Source organism: Solea senegalensis, linkage group LG5, assembly GCF_019176455.1.
Source record: "Solea senegalensis isolate Sse05_10M linkage group LG5, IFAPA_SoseM_1, whole genome shotgun sequence".
Lineage (NCBI taxonomy): Eukaryota > Metazoa > Chordata > Actinopteri > Pleuronectiformes > Soleidae > Solea > Solea senegalensis.
In genome coordinates, this window is record NC_058025.1 from 8,454,045 (window position 1) to 8,475,087 (window position 21,043).

Sequence of the window (21,043 nt, forward strand, 5' to 3'; positions counted from 1 at the left end):
GTAACTTCATGCCTTTATGATTGTGAGCCTTCTCTGGCTCACCGTATGCACTCCCATTGTTGAGTAAAGTCAAAGGGAAACTGACAAATATGACAACATGGTAATTAATGTATCTTCATTGTATGATAAATGTGTTGCCGATGCATAGCATAGTGGCTAGCTTTGAAAAGCCTATAAAATATGATATTTTGAAGATGATGCATGTCACAATGGAGGAGTGGCTTAGTCTGCATCACTCAGTTTGTTTAGCAGTGTTCAATATTTATCGGCCCTTTTTCAATAGGCCAGTTTATATTTCTGATAAACTATTTGTGACTGTGTGTTAATTACAAGTCTAGCCAATAACCCAATGGATTACTTTGACTCCCACGGCCCACTGCTGTCAAAGCAAAGGCCCAGATCTAACTTGTAGCTGAGAAGCCAAAGGGTAGTGGAGGACTGCGATCAATGTTCTGACTCCTCGGTCTGACTCACACCGTCAGCACCATTGCTTGTTAAATTGTAATGAGTTTTATAGAGAGTCAACATTGCGCTTGTTATTGATTACTTTTTGCTCTGACAATGCAAGGCTGACTATCTTCTCCGCCCTGTGCTTTTTATTTTTTTTTCAGTTTGAATCATCCAAAGAGCTTTATTGACTTTTCTCACCAGGTTGTGATAACATCTTTTCCGCCCTCTGTCAGTAAACTTCTCTCACGTTTAATTTCCTAAATTACTTTCCTCCCAGTTTTAATACTCTTAGCACTACTTGCTCACCTCTTAGAGTATATCCAGCTTATTGCTGCCAGGACGATTACAGCGCATTAAAGCTTTGAGTGGAGCTGCCATATCAGTGAATGCGACCTTTCATAGTCGATTAGATCGGCCAGCTGCAGGAGAGCAACCAGATACAATCGATGTAGCCGTTCAGTGGGAGTTTGGCACAGTTTGTGTCGCTTAAGAGAGTCAGGTCATGGTGTTAGTGCTGGCAGTCTAGGCTCCTGAGTGATGGGAGGGAGGCAGAGTGTAGGGTGGTGAGGAGCCAAACTTGGGCCCAGTTGCATGTTAAAGCTGTACCTGAACCCTGCTTACTGTGCCTGGCACATCAGTAGAGTGACTGGGGCAATAGATGTGAATGCTGTGATCTAATTTTGTTAATGGGCACTTAGTTGGCCTGAGTGTGTATTTGCTGATGTGTGTGTGGCCCAACCAATAATTGAATGGGTTCATAATAGGGATGGGTCATGATTATCGAATAACCGCTTAGTCGTTTTATTTTTAAAAGTGACTATTATGTGGTCGTAAAAGGCAATTTCCCTTCTTTTCATAGAGGAACCACTGTATTGAAGGGTCTGTCTGCGAGATGCAATACGGAGAATTCAGTTGAATTCATCCCCATCCCGTGTTTTCGTAGGAAGGTGAAAAGCAGCTGCATCATGTTTTAGAGAGCAGTTATTTTGGACAATTTTCATCATTATACTTCTTCCTACTTCTTTTCATACATGTAATCAGTGTGTTCAGCAGTTGCTCTACAGAGAGAAAAAAATGTGTTTATATGCATGCATGTGTGCTGATTTACACTGCCGTGTAAAGCAGCTTTTTAGTGGTCCAGAGTAGAAAAGCGCGATATAAATGCAGACTCTTTACCACGTTGCCACAATCCTTCAGCAGGTCATTTCATGCTGTCCAATATTGCCTTATTGCACTGGTTTACTTCTCTTATGTTTTCTTTCTGTCTTAAGCTATGTTTTTTTTCTCTCTGGCTCACTCTGGCCGTGTGTTGTGATACTGTAGCTCCTTGTCATAGCAAATCCTGTCAACACTCTCAGCTGTGTACCTAGAGTATTCAGTATTACCTCTGTCTGTCAGTGTATATCTCGTCATGCTTATGGCTGTCTGTTTTGTTATTCACTGGTTTGTTGTTCTGTCATTACATGCTCCAGATCGGTGGATTTGTGTTTTTTTAGGATGTGTTCACAGGGAACTGAAAGGTAAAGCACTGCACTTCTTTCCAGGTTCAGCGCAACATGCAGAAAATTCTCTCATGCCCTCAGCTGCACCCACTCTCCCTTGTCCCCCAACTATAGAGCCTGAAGGCTCGTTTAGTCCTTATCTCTCTTTTCCAGCTTTTGTTGATTTTTCTTGACTGTGTAATTTCATGGCCTTTGCATGGCCTCATCTTCCTACAGAGCAGACGCGATCTGCATGGATCTCATCTTACCCATCAGCAGTGCATTCAGTTAGTTGACCCTCTTATAACAGAAAAACTCTGCTTGGTGAGGCTGTAAAGCGGGGGTTCAGGATTCTGACCCCCTTCTTCACAGCTTTGCATGTCTGCACTCGTCTGCACAACTGATGTGTTCCGAGCAGCAGCAGACGGTGCACTGCCTGAACTGGATTGGCATCATAACAAGACTTCTCTTCAGCCCACACAGGCAGTGTGAGGGAGGTCACTGTTTGGCAAAACAGTGAATGTCCACTACTAAAAAGGACATCACCCTCCCTGTCAGTGTCAAATGAGCCTGGAACTGGTGAAGTGCTGCTAAGAGACAGCTGCATGTGACAGTGAGGGCTCACTGAGGATGGATGAATGAATGTTTGCACCCACACGATTGCATGGCTGCATGCTTCAAAGTGGTCGATTCTAAGGGTCTGGACAGGAAATTGTGACATGGAGGACTGAGGACATGTTTGTCCTGTCTGAAGCAACCACCAAAATAAAGCAGGTGTTTTTTGCTGACAAGTTGCTTCCCTGTGGTTTGAAGATTTAAATCAGCAAAATCAGCTGTCTGTGTGTGGCTGAGCTCTCGTATGGGCATCAGGGTTCATCCCTGCCCGGCAGCCTAGCTTTTCTAACTGTGACAGAAATGTCGCGCAGCAGGTTTTCCACCACAGAACTGTAAATACAACATTTCTGACGAATTTGACCCTTTCCAGTCAGTCACATGAGTTCTGTTTCTAATAAGAATCTTATTAATACACATGCGAGGATGTCTCATCTCGTTATTGTTACTTCATACACTTACTGGCCACTTTATTAGGTACTCAAAACACCTAATAAATTGTCACGAGTGTCACTCTATTATTAACTATTTACTGTGCTTCAAGATGCTAAATGAGTCATTCAGAGATGGTCATTGGCAGAGTGGTGTTTTGTGTTATGTATCATTTTGAACCAGTTTATTCTCTGAACTGAGGCATCAATATGGCATTTTCTTCTCTGTAAGTCCTAGAGATGCTTCTGAAATACACTGACAACCATGCTGTGTTCAAAGCCACTTTATCTTTCCCATCCTTATGCTCAGTTTCAGCTTCAGTGGGTCATCTTAAATGCACTGAGTTGCTGCCGTTTGATTGGTTGAGCAACAACAGGTGTACCTAATAAAGTGGGTAGTGAGTGAATATTCCACTATTTTGCATATATATATATATACACACATTTTCATATATGCAGTGAATAAAACTGACTGGGATGTACGTGGTGCATATGTGCACGGACACATCCAGCACTGAGTTCCATTCCTCTTTGTTGTCATCTCTTATGCTGCTGCTATCTCTCTCTCTTTCATTTTTTTCTACCACCTCCTGCACTCTGTTCTCTCTTTGTTAGAGCTGTTATTCATTGTTTGGTTTTGTCCACTACACAGGCCTAGAACGAGACAATGGCCTTGTTATCTAGGCCTCTGTGACCCACTGAATGTGCTACAGTTGGTCTTAGTGGAGGCTAAACAGAATACCCACGATTCTGCTCACCCACATCCGGGCAGGCAGGTCATCCATCCTGAATGAATTACAAGTTCAGTCTTTTTCCCATTTGTTTTGCTTTAGCTAACTGGGATAGATGAATGAATGCGTGTATTCAGACTACAATAAACAGTTACAGTACTTCTGTGAGTGCATGACTCTCGAGGTGACTTACCGTAAAAACCTCCTCATATCCCCTGCTGCTTGTGCTTATCTACTATAGCAGCCATTTCCAAACTTAAGACTGCCGAGAGCCCACATTGAAATCTGAAAATCCTCTGAGGTTCAAAGCCAAACCTTAAATCACAACTCTGATCAAAGCACGAGACTGGGATCAATAATTCCTGTATGTATTATTGTTTTCATGTGAACGTGGGGAAACAGAAATTCAGTGCGGATTAATAATCAGTCCACTTCATTTCTGAACTTCAATATCTTTCAACACATGCATGTATTACAGCTGGGCTCCGGGTCATATATTTGAAAAAGTTCTCACTCTCAAAGTATGTAATTATTATCCGTCAACAAATTAACAAATACATTAACATTGAGTGCAAATACTGAAATATTAGGCCTGTACACTGGATAACTACACGTAAAATGTCACAATATTACTATATATATATATAACGTGTATTTAAGCACAAAGTCAAAACAATTGCATTACTTTAAGTATGCAACGGTTTGTGCTATCAGAAAAATTCCAATGATTTCTGAAAGCTCAGAAGTTTCACTTGTTGGATATTACGGTAATTTTACTGACACTATTATAGGAAGCCAGTGAATCTGGGTCTTTCTCCCCCTCTGTCTCCACACACACACAGAATATGAGAGGCGAAAATTAGAAAAAATAACAAAAAATGCCTGTGCATGGTTTCCATTTTCTTGGCCTGTTTTTGCACATTGGGAGACAAAGTTTTGTTTGTAAATTTCAAAGGCAAAATCTCTTGTTCATGTACAACTGCAGTGTTGTTTTCTAAATAAAACTATTTTTAAACTGTTTAAAAACTGTTAATACACTCTTTTAACATGCAGTAAATGTAAATAACTGTGAGATATTCAAAGTTCTAATTATTCTAGAGAAATTGGCATTTTAAGTCTTCGGTGTTAAAGGGTTAAAAGGTAACAACTGTATTGATCTGATATCAGTATCTGCATTCTGAAGACTCTGATATTGCCATCGAGCCACTCCTAACAAATAGTCACGTTCTGCATTTGTCTCTCTGGTATTTTTTGTGCAGGACGCAGGCGGAGATGGCGCACACATGTCGTGGAACGATAAACCTGGCCACGGCTCACATCGACACAGAGGACGCCTGCAACATTGTCCTGAGCAGTGGCGGCCGCACATACCACCTGAAGGCGAGCACCGAAGTGGAGCGGCAGAGATGGGTCACGGCACTGGAGTTAGCCAAAGCCAAAGCCATTCGCATGATGAACGATCAGTCAGGTAAGAGCAGATGACGCTCCGGATTAAGATGGAAGATTTAACGCACAGTACAGTATGTAGTTTCTGCCACTCAGGGTCTCTCAGTCAAAGAATGACAAAATACTTGGTTTGGAGATGTCGGGAAGCAGCAAGGGATCATGGGAATTGTTGTCTTATTGTCTCATGTGGTTTCCCTGGTTGTGTTTGTGCTTTACAGTGAGAGGTTTGACTGCAGAATGTGCAGCAAATAGAAGTCAGTAGTCATGATCCATTAGTAGAAAAATACAGATGATAAAATAAAAAATAATACTGAATATTTCCTCAAGGGGCTTGCCCCAGAACTTACTATGTTGTAGAACATATTGGTGAAGTGGATTATTATTATTATTATTTTTTTGTACTTTATTAATCCCCATAGGGATTTGCCCCAGAATTTACTGTGTAGAACATATAGGTGAAGTGGATTATTTTTTATTTTTTTTGTACTTTATTAATCCCCATAGGGGTTTGCCCCAGAACTTACTGTGTAGAACATATAGGTGAAGTGGATTATTATTATTATTTTTTTTGTACTTTATTAATCCCCATAGGGATTTGCCCCAGAACTTACTGTGTAGAACATATAGGTGAAGTGGATTATTATTATTTTTTTTTGTACTTTATTAATCCCCATAGGGAAATTCCTTCTCTGCATTTAACCCATCCTATACACCTAGAATTAGAAGCAGTTGGAAGCCACTGAGCAGTGCCCTGGGAGCAATGGAGGTTGGGTACTTTGCTCAGGGTTACCCCAGCCCTTTGACCTGGTGGGACTCAAACCAGGAACCCTCTGGTCACAAGCCAAGTTCCCTTTCCACTTAGCCATGGGCTGCCATATGATTAAAATATGACCAAAGAGAAATGACATCCCTTTTATTGTGGAAGTTCAAGCTTCAAAAATCTAAGCACTCATGAGGCACTCACTGCAAGATATTAATAATCAGAATTAAGTTCAAATAAAGGCCTGGTTGATAGAGTCTGGGCAAACATACAAGTGATGTATGTATTTATCCTCTGGACTCAACAGTTTTGAGTTTTGTTGGTGAAAGGTGATCCATGCACAGCAGTGTTCTCAGACCCGCCTCGTATTTGTATATATTTGATTTTCCTCCAGCCGCTGCTCTCCAGTGTCCGTCGGCATTTGATATTCAGCTCAGCTGCTCACTTCTGCTCACGTCCTCCTCCTTTAATGTTATTCAGATTCCTGTGTGAGCCAGGAGAGGGCAGCGCTGTGTGCCCAGTCCGGTCGGAAAAGAGTATGTAAATGGTACCGTGAGAACTGAGCTTCCATTCTTCCTCCTCTTGACAACAGAACGCTTTCCTTTCCAAGAGGACTTAGTCTTGTGTGGTTGTACTAGGTGATGCTGGTCAAAGGCTGTGGGAAAAGCCTGGGAGGACTGTTCACGTTTTGAATCTGGCTTCCTCCCAGAAGCTTTTCTGCCCCAGTCTTTTACAGACAGAGTCTACAGAGACCGAGACAGACTATATATCTCTCTGGCCTCCATTTGAAAGTCAGATCACTAAATTTAGACCATGAGAGAATGTGAGTGCTTTGTTGCTTGCCATTTCCTGTATACCTGTATATTTTTATTTCTGTAAAAGGATAGGGTGCTAAATGAAGTGTTATTGTCCGTGTGTCTGTGTGTGAGAGAGAGAGAGAGCACGTCTGCATATTTTGTGCATACTTTCTGCAGCATGGTCTGTTGTCAGGTTCAGCTATACTCGTTTTTCAGCTCCAGCTATCGTGTCACCACAATTAGATTAGTTTTGTGTTATATAACGTCACTCACATAATATCTATGGCTTTCCTTGTGTATGTAATTTGTGTTTTGAAACGTAACGCCATGTTTTTGCCTCATACAATACAAAAGAAGGACTTCACCAGCTGGAGTAGGAGGAATATACTGACAACTGCAGTAAATTTGTGAATTTCTATTTTGGTTCCCTTTTTGGTCCATGACAGGATCTGTGGCTTCAGTTTAACGATGAAAGCTTAAGTGGACAGTCTGTTTGAGAAATAACAGTTTGTGACTCCTCGATCAAATTAAGAGAGGTTACTGTGTAATTGGATTTTCAAGCTGATGTTGTGAAAGTCAAGCACTGGCTCTGTGATTATTGTAGAATTATGTTATGTAAATTTTTATTGTTATTGTATAGCGATCTACACACAAACCTACCTATAACCATGTTTTTTCTGATGTGTTTGTTTGTTAAGGATAGATTTTAATTCAAACAATTATCTGGGGATGTATATGTGCACACTATAATTTAGATTTAGTTTGGGTTTCTTACAGCTGACTGAAGCGATTTGCTGTATTGGCTCAAACATTCAGTAGGGGGCAGTGTTTCCCCTCACTTCAATATGACCTCTCCGGTAAGGGTTTGTCTCCTTGTTTTTGTCAGTGCTTGTGAAAGTGGGGTGGGATCGTCAGAGCCTATTGCATTGCTTTTTCTATCAGTGGCTTTAATTTGCAAGCTGGACATGTACCTGTGTTTGAATTTACATGAGTGAAATTTTACTTGGGCGGTGTATTTTAGTGGAAAACATGAGAAAGTCATAGGTGCTGTGGAACCATCTGTCCAGTAAGAAGTTGGTCTGGGTGTAGCTGAGTTCAGACAGATTAGATTAACAGTATGATTTACATTACCTTTTCAAGTAAATATGACAATGCAATGGGTGATCTTTTACTTAAACTGCCTCTGGTCATTTGTGTTTGCTAACTAATAGTCAAATCATTACTTTGGTGTTTTTTTTCATTCATTTGCTTTAGTGGACTATTGATTTTTTCTGTGTCTTTCATAGTTAAATTTCTCTGTAGCTTAATCTCCCATTGCAGTAAAAGGTAGCACACTGTCCATGGTCCTGAAACGGAGGATGACGTGAAGACAGATTAGGATTGCCTCTTCTTTCCACCCCTCCCTCTCTCTCTCACTATCTCTTGGTCCTGGCTCTCTCCCTGTCCCCTCCCGATGTTCTCTCTCTCTTCCTCTCTCTATCGCTCTCTTCCGAGCTTCCTTGCATCGCTCTGTCTGGTCTTTTTGCACCCTCCCTCCCTCCCTCCCTCCCTCTGTAAATCGTGTTTCTCTTCTCTTTCTTCCAGCAGGGCTTTAGTTCTGAACGTAACGGCACCCTGCTTTGTCCCGCTTTCCTCGTTTCTTTTTTGCTTAAATATTGTCATTGTCCTGCAAAGTCTGTGGAAAAAAAAGAAGAAAAGAATTGAAGTGGGATTAGGCAGAGTCTCCTGGTAAGTACATGGCCTTTGTTCTAGTTGTATTGTGCTCAGGAATGTGAGTGTGTCTGCTTGAATGTATACATGTGTATCTGCGTAACATCAGTGCTGTATAATCAGTCGTTTCTATTGTGCATCATGTAAGTGTATTTTGGTAGGTTTTCAGTGACTGAATAAATGTTGTGTACACAGTGAACTGAATACAGTACAGCCACAGAAACTGTTGGAGCGAGTGAGTGAGGAGAAAATGTGCAAAATGTGTGTGTTTATGCTCTATAGTGTGCGAGTGCACAATTGTATCTTTGTGGGCAGGACTGGAAACTGGCATTACAGGACAAAGTGATGACGTGTGTGTTCCATATCCTGTATGTTTTGCTAAGGCAATGAATGTGGGTACAGTTTGCTATACATTAACTGTATCAATTAATTCTTAACTCACAAACTGTTCGGCCAGGGCACGCTTCCAAAATTATGTTTGTAGGTTCTATAAAGTCCATGACACACTCTCAACAGTATAGATATCATTCACTGCGTTTTAAATGATTTAAACAAATGCAGATATGAAATACAATCCATTTGAATGTAGTTTGACTCCATTTGCAGCTGCTGCATTTTCAAAAGGCCTCACTCAGAGTGGTCTGAAATCATGATGGTTTGAAAGGACAGATGGATTGTTTATCACACTCATCCATTAGTAGATCTGCACTGGCTGGGAATCGACAATCACTAGTCCTTGTTTTGTCTATAGATGTAGAAGAGGTTGCAGGCAGAGGTCAATTTGCGTGATCAGCTCAGTCCCCACTGAGAAGTGACTGGAGAGGTCACAGTTTGGATTCTGCCTTAAAGCTCAGCTCCTCTCACAGAGATGATAAACACTGTACGTCCCTGTGGATCATGTTACTTACACATAGATGTCATTGTTACATGCCACAGCCCCCCTTCCTCTTTTACTGCTCTGTCTTACACTTTGGATCTCCTTTGTGTCTGTGTTGTTAGTTTTTGTTATTAACTGGTGAAGCTATTTCCACTGGGCTGGTTTGTTTTCTCACTTACAGCAAAGCTGCCTGGTATTTTCCCACCTACAGTCAACCCCCCCTCCTCCCCCTTCCCCCTCTTCTTGTCATTGACATATTGACATATTTTAAAACCACAGTGTCAGTTTAGCTGAGGCGCACACACTGAATGGTCTTTAAAACATCCCACCAGTAGGTTGTCTGCTGACTGGACATTCTCATGATGGTTCTTCCTCTCGCTCTCATGCTGACACAGTAAAGAGACGCTGTGTTCTCATGTCAGAGCAGCCCGGTGCTGCTGTTTATGCTGCTGTAGAAGTGATGACAATAGAGATTTTGATCATCAATGTGAATTTTGTCATCTATGTGTGAGTTTTTTGACACATATAGTGTTACCTGTTTATACAAGACTATTCAGAAATCAGATATAATGTTAATGTTAGCTGTGATTTCAAAGTGTATACTTTGTATGCAGGACCAAAGGACATTTTGGCTGGTCCTCATAACCTATACGGCCTTTTGATGGTAAGACTTAGTTTTTAGGATTAAGATAAGAATTGGTTTTAGCTCAGGGTTAGGGTAAGGGTCAGTATGGTCAGTTATGTATTACATTTAGTTGTGATGAATAAGGTTAGGGTAAGGGGCTACTGAATGCACCTTTGAATAGCGCTAGACGTATCAATATTACTGTATATCTTACATATATTGTGACATAAAACAAGATATCATCTTAGATTTTGGGTATTGTCATATCGTGTCATATAGTAATAAGGTATCTGTGATCTGTTTTCCTGGTTTTAAAGGCTGTTGTATTGATAATCATCATATTTATTGTATTATATTGAATACATTATTTTGTGAAACACACCAAATATTAAATGTTATATGTATATATATTGATTTGTCCTTTACATTTATAGTCAATTTCATTGTTTCTAACACAAAAGCCAAAGAAATAAAGCAGGTAGCCAGGGATGCATGTAGCACAGATCATAAACAGTAGCTATTATTACATTATATTATATTAGAGTATATTTTTTTTAGTGTATTGATGTCACTGTATTGAGTTTAGAGAAACAACCTGCATGCAGCTTCATTTCAACATATATCTCGTATATCAGGTTATAGCTCAAAATATATTGCAATATCATTATAAGCCATATCGCATGTGTACTAACAATGCTGTACCTGAGGAACTAATTAGGAAAACATGCTATAGTATACATGAATAATAAAAAAAGGAATGGATAATTTCCATTCCAGCTTTGTTTCACATTAAAATCTTCAAAATAAAAAAAATGAAATGAAAAGGTTTTATGCTCTTCACATCCTTTACTTCATGAATATCTGATATAAATGACTCTTGTTTAACCATTTTCTTCTCCTTTCTCTGACCACCAGTTCTTTGTAGTATCAGGGTGCTTCAGTATGATGGTGGCTTTAATTAGATAAGTGTGTGTTGTGTTGCCATATTGAGAGAAAACAAAGACCTTTTGTGGTACTGGGGTAAAGTTAGTGCCACAGCACAAGGAATGATCTTCATTTATCATGGTTTTAGTAGTCATTTTCTATCTTTTGTGATAAGCATATTGTGCATGTTGATTCCGGTCATTATGGTTCCACTGTGGTTGTTGAGAATGGCTGAACAGTGCAATTTACAGTGTTAGATGGTGGCGGCAGCTGTCTCGTTACTACCGCCATCGTCTTTTTTGCCAGTTGTGGGTGTGTCAATATGACTTTGTGTGTGGGAGTGTGAGGTCGATAGATAATGAGGTTTGTATATTATGTTTGTATTCATCTCTTTTGGGTGTTTTGTATTAGTCTGTTGATATAAGTCTCATGAGTCTCTAAATGATGTGAATCATGACTCTATATTGTGGAATAACTGTAGTGTTACAGCACATTATGTTACTATTGTGCTGTCCGTGGTTTACCAGGATTCATTGGCTCTATGTGTGTATAATAACCAGCTCACTTTGTGTCCCAGCTACACACACACATACACACACACACTCCCTACTTTTCTGCTTTTCTCAGCACGGAGAAGTTGAGAAATTGCAAATGCTGATACAGGCAGCTCATTAAAATATAAATTAATTGAACATTGTGCAAAGTGGCTATCGAGGATAATAGTGGTTCTGTGCCCAGGTTCAGTGTTTTCCATTTCTCTCATTTTTCATCCGCTTAGTGGATTTCTGTATTATGACACCTCTTTTCTTCTCGTCAGGTAAAGTGGTTCATGCCAACTTTTTTCCCTCCTCAGTTACATAGAAGTGTTTTTCTTTCAGAAATACAATCTCACACAGCAGCTTTGATATTGTTTTGATGTTCTTTGAAGGCCAGCCACTGTTGGGAACCTCATTGTTGTTGAACTTGCCACGGGGGCTGTGAGAAAGGAGAACAAACCAAACGTCATATATTTTTAATGAGCTGTTTCCTTTAGCTTTTTAGTTTAGTGCAGTGAACATGATTACACAACTGTTCGGCTTAACAATCGTGCTGCTGTGAGACTGAACTGCTTCATTTGTCTGCTCTGTGGTTTATAGGCTGTTTTTTTTAAACTGGAATTTTTAGTATCAGAGAAGATAATTGTCATCATTTGCTTTACTTTGGATCAGCGATAATTGCAGTCTGTATTAATTGTTATTGGTGATACAGATGGAAAAGACCCTTATGTTTCTGGTATCTATGGGTGTTGTCTGGCATTTTATGGGTTTCATCTGAGAAGCACATCAAATATTATTTTGTCATGGTCGAAATAAGAACTGTTTGGATGGAAGCCTATGGGTGTATTTGAGTTTATTTGTAACTTGCATGTACAGTATGTACTGTATGGTCTTGGTGGCTGTGATAAATTAATTGCCCTTTGGGACAAATAAAGTCTGAGCTGAGTACTGAGCACTCACATGGTTTATAACGTCACTTAACATTTTCCTGAAGAGTTAATAGTCTCAATCACTTGTCTGGTAGAACGCAATGTCACATTTTGTAAAATATGTTCCCATTTAAAGGAAAAAAAATGAATAAAGCATGTCACATAAGGACAGTTGTTATTCTTTGATAAGTGACATTTTGTGAACTTCCGGTTTTACAGGTTTTTCTGTGAAGTAAATTGTCAGTTCGAGCACATTATCAACATTTTCATAGGAGCTTTGATATAATTTTTTTACTTATTTAATTACTTTTATATAAAACAAGTACAGCAATATTTTCTAAGATCCATCAAAATTAAACTCACATTTCAGCTCTACATGTTATTACTAAGACTTTACTAGATCTGGAAGCTTGTCGAGGGGCGGAGGACACAACATTTCTTATTCTCCACCTCTTAATCCTCTTAACAATGTGCAGGTTCTAAAAGTAAACTGTGAAACGATGAGAAACTAATGACTTAAATTGTAAATAAGATGAAAAATGTTAATGTACCTAGTACCTGTTTATTGTGTGGCATTACAGCAGATTTAGTCTTTGGAAATGGGTTGAAATGTTGATTGAAGTGGAAGAGTTTTGATCAGGAAATAGAACTGCCTTTGTGGTTATAAAAAATGTTTTCTTTGCCTTCATCAGACAGTGAAATAGCTGGTAGCCAGTTATTTGTATGCTGGTGTATCTTAAATATCTACCCACTGGTTTGGGTGAACAATCCAAAAAGAAAATGAATGGAGAAGAACTCCATATTCAAAGCAGTCTTTTGTCTCTTTCAAAGTCATCAGTAGGCAGGATTGCAAGAAAAACAGTTGATTGTTGAATTTCATCTCCATGTAATAAAAACCCCCCACCACATTTTGTGATTGCTGTTTGCTGCCCTGAGCTCCTCTCATCAGCACCGACACACACTCATTTCATTCCTGAGTCACAACAGATGACCCAAAGCAATCTCTCCATCTCTCCATCTCTGAAACTATCTGCTGATGTTGACATTATGTTTTATTGCATTTTTTTTGTCCTACTTTCTTCACAACTCGTTCATATTTGTTTGGATTTGCAGCATATGAAGTTGTTGTACGTCACTATAAGCCAGCACAGGCTGATAGTAAGCGGGAAACAGTACGTTCTGTCACTTACATTTGTGGTTAGTCAAAGCTCTTTCATGTGCTTTGGATAAGTACGTTATTATCTCCACAGGCAGAGTCCATTAGGTGACCTCGTTTTTAGTTTGTATGTCAGAGCATTCGATTTTTGTCCCCCCCCCCTTTTTTTATATATATGAGTGATCTTCTGTGTCTCTCATAATGTGGTTTTTGCATGGATCGATAACATTTATGTGGTTTCTGCTGCAGGAAATGACACAGGCTAATGTTTGATGTTGCCTGTTATTTACAACGTGAGAGCACCAACCACATGACACAATAACAAGATGTTGCCAATTAATTAATTAGCAACAAAGGGTAGCCAGCGTGTGACACACACAGACACCACACGTCCATATCCTCCCTCTGGATCTCTCTCTTTTGCAATCTCTGAGGAAAAAAACAAAAACATACTTTAAAAAAACTTTTTCCCTTAAACTTTTGACCGATTTTAATGAGCTCAGGCAATTGGACATCCAGGCAGTTGGTTTTCTTCCAGTTCTTAATGCAGTAATTTGCAATCTGAGTCAGTGTACATTTCCTTTCTCTTTATTTAGTCTTTTTAGATGGTTCCACTGTCTCTCTGTTGTTTAAAATGAATTAATAAACATGAATGAACATGAATCTCACAAAGAAAGAATGTGTGTTTGTTACCCACTGCCCTGCATGTTTTAGGTGTTTCCCTGCTTCGAAAGACCTGATTCAAATCAATCAGCTCATCACCAAGCACAACAGAAGCCTGATAATGACCCATATATTTGAATCAGGTGTATTGAAGCATGGAAACATCTAAAACATGCTGGGCAGTGGGTCCCCAGGACCAGGATTGAGAAACCCAGGTCTAAACAACTTACAAATGCATCCAAAAGTTGATGTTGTTCTTAAGGCATCATCAGTTTTAAGTACTATCAAGCTGTCAATGAGTTTAACTCATACAGAACGTGTGTGTAATGCCTGAGCATATCTCAGATAAACTTGGTGTAATAGACCTTTCACAGCAGATATTTGTGGACATGAAATAGTGATGAATTAGGGTTCCACTCCAGGTTTAAGAGAGTCTGTGTCGTGCTGTTGTTCAAGTGTAAGAGTAGATCATAATAAATTGACACTGAAAAATGTGTGAATTTAGAACTGCATAAAGGTTTCCAATAAAGTGACTGAGAAATAATTAATAATAAAGACTGTACAGTCATTGTAGCTAACATGTCTAATAGTGGCCTAAGACAGCACTAAATTGTACAGATCAACACCATATAATATAACACACAGCCTGCTGTTTTTCACACGTCAGATTTGCTCTCTTTGTGTGGCTTAAGAAAAGAATGAAGGTCAATTATGAAATTAATTGAAGTTTAATGCTTCATTGCCCCCTCGAACATGTCCCGGGGCATTTGAGGCAGTGTTATTTATTAAATGTCTGATAATCTGTCGCTGTCAGCATTCCGTCGCATCACTTACAGTCCTCTGCAGCCCCTTCCCTGTTCATTTTCCCAGATTCTCTTCAACACAGTAGACTTACTTCATATGATATTAAAGTGATGTTACACTCATTAGGGAGCTCAGTATATTGTTGTTCTACTTTGCACAGCTGAGTTTGTGAATTTTGTCCAAGAAATGCACCCAAGAAATTATTGCTGCATTAATAAAAAAAAAAGGTCACAGGCTGTGCTTTTATTGAAGCCATAATTCAGATAAATGCACAACTAAAATGCACTCATTATTAATAATTATACTTTAATATGTACTCATGGCAGTGACCCTCATATTAAAACCTAAGCATTAAACAAATGAGGCCCTTGTCAAACTTAAAATAACCGGAGGTGATTAAAACACACAGTATCACCCTGTGATAATGGTTAGAAACCTCACTCATTAATATTTTATCACAACTCACAGCTGATATTTCAGTGTATCCTAATTGGCAATTAAATGAATGCAAATGAAGTTAGTTTATGAACTTGATTTTGACATTTATTTAAGTGGTATGAGTTTCATATGTCCATGTATTAATGTTGGGCAGATAAATGGTCCAGGCTGCAGCATTAACATAATGCATGATACAGACGGAATGATTGTTTGACACAGAGAACAAGCAGAATTATCTGTCGTCAATCTCTCAGCAGAGCTGCAGCTCTTATCTATTTACCAACTCTTTCATTCATTTTCATCAAAAAGAGCTCCTTATGTTGTCATTTTCTTCACTGCTTGCTCGGAATCATGTATTGAATAATGCATCAGTATGAAATAATGACAGGACGCAGTCGTACTACACAAATAGGACTGTTCCACTTCTACCTTAATGCTGCATCGTCATCATCCTCCTCTATGGAGCAGGCGGAGCATGGCTCCAGGTTGCCAAGGTGACCTTGAGTTATAGAACAGTGTGATACGTACTGTGGCACTAATGTTGAAGTGATAACAGTAGCCCGGGGCAAACTAATAAACGGTGTGGTACAGTGACCCTGAATTGTTTTTATGGGAGGTCAGATTTGAGGTGATGTGTCAGCGGGTGGGGATCACCACAACAGAGGAGCGGGGGGGATACATAAATCAGTAGGAAATAATAAAAAAATTGACCTTTTGTTGTGCCACCTCTAGTGGAACCACTCTGTGTTAATATGTCTAAACTAAATCTGAAATATTTTCATCACCTCTCAGTGTCACATTTTGAGGAAACACAGTTTTACCTCAATATTTGTATGATGAAAGCATCGGATGGTACGTAACAGCGACAGAGCAATGCAGTATGGGCTCAGTTATGTGGATGACCGCTGGTTGCTGAGCCCTTTCTCCTTTCTGCTGCACTCACTCACCCACTGATTTCCTCCCTCTCCAATCTGCACTGCACTGAGAGAACCATGTGGAGGAGAATTGTAAACGTGCCGAGCTTTGTCAATGTGTGTGTGTGTGTGTTTAACTGGAAGAAAGGGAAGCAATGCAGGAGAGGAGAGGAATTATAAGAAGGAGCAGCTGCATTGCTCCCCACGTCTTTCTATGCATGTCCTTTAAGTTTTGTGTGCGAGTATGTATGTCTGTGTTTGGACGCTGCAATGCTGAGTAAAGAAAGTCGCTGCCTCAGCCAACCCATTGCTGGGATTATGTAGCGGCCCATGCAGGGCAGGAGCGGTGTCTCAGGGAGTGTGGAGTGGGATCAGGCCCGCAGAGAGTGGGATGAAGGGCCGGAGCTGCTGGGAATCAAGGACGAAACGCTCCCTCTGCAACTCGGGCTGCCTGAGTAAACTCAGCCATGGTCAGTACAGCTATGGTGGAAGCTATAGCACGGAGCTGTCACACTCCTGTCCATCTGTCCAACGACAATACCCTCCTCATCGCGCCATCCACCTCCTTATCATGTGCCTGAGAAGTAGCTGTCATTCCTTCATCCATCTTTCTCCCTGTGGCATCTGTCATCTGTCACCATGGATGCTCACATTTCTGCAGCAGCCTTCTTTAACAATGCAGTGCCAGTGTCTGTCCTCTCTCTCTCCTGTCGTCCTCACTGCAGGCAGGCTCCTTCTCTTTTTTCCCTTCTTTCTCCCATGCCGCTCTCACTCTGATTTCCCCTCTCTCCTGTGCGCCTGCTCTTACCTCAAATTTGCATATGGATGAGTTGGAGCTTGTCAGGCCTACGTATTATTTTAACAACATGCATCTCTGTGTACGCTTATTATGTGTTGGGGGCGGTATTTCAGTGTTCAGCTGTTGAAATGGGACCTGCTGAACCCTAAATCGTTAAAGTATTCTTAGGGAGGATAAGTTAAATTTATACAAACAATGGAGTGGACAGAACAAAAGAAAGGACTTCAGATTAATGGTATTTTTTTAAGACCATCTCCTTCACTCACAAAGAATACTAGGCTACACAACATGTCCAGATGATGAAAGGAAAAAAAAATCTATATTCCATTACTGCTTGTGGCAGGTTAATAGCATCCTATAGAGTGCATTCTATGTTGTCTGTATATTATTATGCCACCATTGGAGGAACAATGAAATTTGTCCTTTAGTTTTAGCCCCTTTTATCTGTTCTGTTTCTCCCACCTCTCACACTTCATCTATCATTTTATTGCCTGTGGCAGAGTTGGACAGCACTGAGTTGAACAGCTGTGCTCTTAAGCTCTGGGCTCCCTGTGCTGTCCTCCTCACTTTGCCTGTGTGTCCAGGTTTGGCAAAGACAGGTAGAATGGGCTGCGTTGTTTAAAACATTTTCACAGCAGGCTCCTGCAAAGGCTCCTCATTATGAGTGTTGGCATGTTTTAAAAGCTCCGGTGTGGAACTTCAAAGGCATTGAAGATATTTTTCTGATAGTTTTGATCTCAAAAAACAAGCTGCTGGAAATAAAAACAGATATGAACTGAGCTTCTGCAATGAGTGACAGAGATGCTGCTTTGAGGAAAATGTTGATATTAAAGTGTGTGTGTCTGTGTCTGTGTCTGTGTGTCTGTGTCTGTGTGTGTTGAGGAGAGAGAATGTCAGCGGTGTATGTGTGTGTGATTTTGTGTGTGACATGATTTTCATTCTGTACAAACTTTTATCATCTCAGAAACTTTTTTTAAAAAACATATATCGATATCGGTAGATATCGGTTATCGGCCATAGCAGCAATATTAATATCGGATATCGGTATCGGCGGAAATGGTCATATCGGTGCATCCCTAATTATTATTAGTATAAACTAAAACATCATTCTAGATCCATCCTATATTTGTGTTCATGGACTCGTGGATAAAAATTCATAGGCTAAACAGATGATGAAAGGTATTACCAGGCACCAAATTAACCTTTGTTATTATTAATGGATGTTATTATGAATCAAATTAAAGACCAATTCCTGTAGGACACAGTTCAATGTTAACTACTTGCAGATTTTAGTAACAATAGTAAAGCAGTTGCTTAGGGCCATGTGAAATCACTTCAGCTGTGCTTAAAAAAGCAAGTAAAGTAGCAAGAACAGCCTGAATAATATGAAGCTCCCTGTGATTTAGAACTCTGGAAGGCACGCACATGCGGAACAGTCATATCTGGTTTGCCATGTCATTGTCATTGTCATGAAGACAGTCCAGTTTTAGGCTGGTGGTGGAATCTGTGTGGGGGAGATTAAGGAAAAAATCCGAAATGTGAAACAGTGGATCTTTATTTTTAATGATGATCCAGTTGTGAAAGTCCAATTTTTAGTAGAACCAAGAAGTCATTAGCTAGGTTGTATCACAGTTTTGGACAGGATTTTCAAAGATTTGGTTAAAGAAAAGGCACATTTAACTGCGGTAAAGAGAATATTCTGAGATAAGCAGTACAGTAGGTGACACAAAAGAATGATAATATAGCTCAACTCAATGACATAAATAAAGAGGGACGACATATCTGGTCATGATTTGTTGTTGCTACAACCAATTATTGTTGTTGTATTTGCTTTTTGCACCAAGCGCAGCAGTAGTATAATTTCCACATCAGCCCACACATACTGAACCTTCTATCACCCGCGATTACAGCTATTTTTTCAGTGCAGAGACAGGAGGCACATTTGAGTCGTGTGGTTTCTAAAATGATTTTACTCGCTATAACTGTCTCATTGCACTCACTCACATGTACTTTTTATCAATATGCCAACTTCTCCAACTCCCTTAAGCAGTAAAACTTAAATGCAATGCAACTTCAATTGTCTGTTTACGTTTTAGGTTTGTAAATCAAAAATGTGCATAAAAAAAGTCTAAACCCGCCCACTGATTTGCAGTGGGACAAAGACTTCTTGTCAGGTCCCAGTGGAAAGCTCTGGGTGTACTCAGGCTCCCCTGATCAACATGAGTATTTTTGGTGTTGTTGGAATGTAAAGCCTGTAGCTGCACAGCCATGTGAGATTCTACACCACTTTGATCAGTTCTTTGTGAATTCTCTGTTCTGAGTCTGTGGATACATAGACTGAAACCTGTCACACAGATACATTTAATCTTTCCTCAGTGATAAAGTCTCCCTTTCTGTGCACAAACGTATTGTAAACAATTTTAAAGATGGGTCAGAGTGTAGGGCAAGCCCCCGAAGCTGCTCCTGTGAGCGTTGTGTTTAAATATTCAAATATTTATGCACATAATTTCAGAGCACTTTATAGACACCTTTACTGCTCAGAGACATCAGCCACCTCAGCTCTGGTTTTATAGTTGCCTTTCACGGCTCATTATCTTTCAAATCTGGCACCTGGACAATTAGTTGAATAGGTGTCAGTCTTATATAGTCTATACAGAGGTTACTGATTTGTGGATTTTGATCTTGCTTCAGCTTTCAGTGAAAAGCTAACAGTAATTTAGAAGTTTCAAACTCACACATGGTGTATCATATTTTGCATGTGTATGTCACTGAAATACTCAAAGCGAATTATTGAAGATAGGATATAAAAAGATATTACTATATCCATATTGATGTACTGTACACAGTAGTGCCGTCTTACATGAACCGGCAGGAATGATGTCGACAGACCCTCTTCCCTTCACAGCCTGAGCAGATGTTCCATTGCATGTAAATGAAAAATTAATGCATGTGAGCATGAAGTTAGTTAATGTACCAGTTAATGTTACCAGTCTCCTATTTATGTGTGGCTTTTAATTAAACGTACTGTATTTCATTTCATAAAAGAATGGACAGAGCTGCACACACATCAGTGAGTGGAGTGGAAAGGTCACGGCAGTCTGGTAAACACTGGCTTCACACTTTGTCGTGATCCATTGCGTCTTTAAAGCAACACACGTTTTATCTCTAAAAAAATGTCATGAACTCGTGCGGGCTTGTTTTTTTTGTGAGCTTAGTTTGTATTCTGAGGTTGTCAGATGATTTGATGACCTCGGCCTTCAGACTGAAGGAATTATGCAGTTTGCCTTTTTCCTCTCACGCACATTTGATGCATCAGCTGTGAATTTATAAAAACAAGTATCCAGCTTGGACCAGAATATAAATCTATGGAGGAGCGTTCAGCCGACTGATTTTCTGTCCCGTCTGTGCCAGCTCATTATAAAATGTTGCTGAATTAAAATCTCAAATGTTTGGTCGTTACAGTTTTGTATTCATCTTTGCTTTCGTCGTTTGCCTGCTCACTGAGAGTGTTCGATCGGATGCCGCTGCCAGAGCTGTACTGCAGAGCTTTGGGGACAGTGATGAGTTGCACTGCACAGTTCCTCATTTAGTTGTGTAGAGCCGTGTTACAGGGTTTAACCTGCTGTCTCCTGTGATTGTCTCCTTGTGATGAATCTCCAAGGAGGGAAAGAGCCAGTTAGCATCAGGCCAGGATTACACTCCCATCCCCTGGGGGGACATATCTAACATGTTCCCTCTTCTCTTTTCACATTAACATATTCTCTTTTTTCCTCTTACACACCATTGTAACACTCCGCTGCGAAACAGTCATCTTTCTTTAAGCCTCTGTAATGATCTTCAAATTATATGTGCATTAAGGCTGGATCATTTTAATCAATATTGTATAATCATGATGATTAATTCATGAGGACATGCAGCATGCACGCGTGTCTTAGCTTTTCCTGCAAAACAGTATATGCA

The 21,043-nt window shown here is 40.0% G+C and overlaps 1 protein-coding gene across 1 annotated transcript in view; it reads left to right on the forward strand.

Moving 5' to 3' along the window:
• osbp2b (oxysterol binding protein 2b) overlaps positions 1 to 21,043 on the forward strand; it is a 45,406-nt gene that overhangs the window by 3,004 nt on the left and 21,359 nt on the right. The window contains exon 2 of the mRNA XM_044025764.1: positions 4,965 to 5,173. Within this exon, the coding sequence (XP_043881699.1) occupies positions 4,965 to 5,173 (209 nt within the window). The remainder of the gene's footprint in view (positions 1 to 4,964; positions 5,174 to 21,043) is intronic.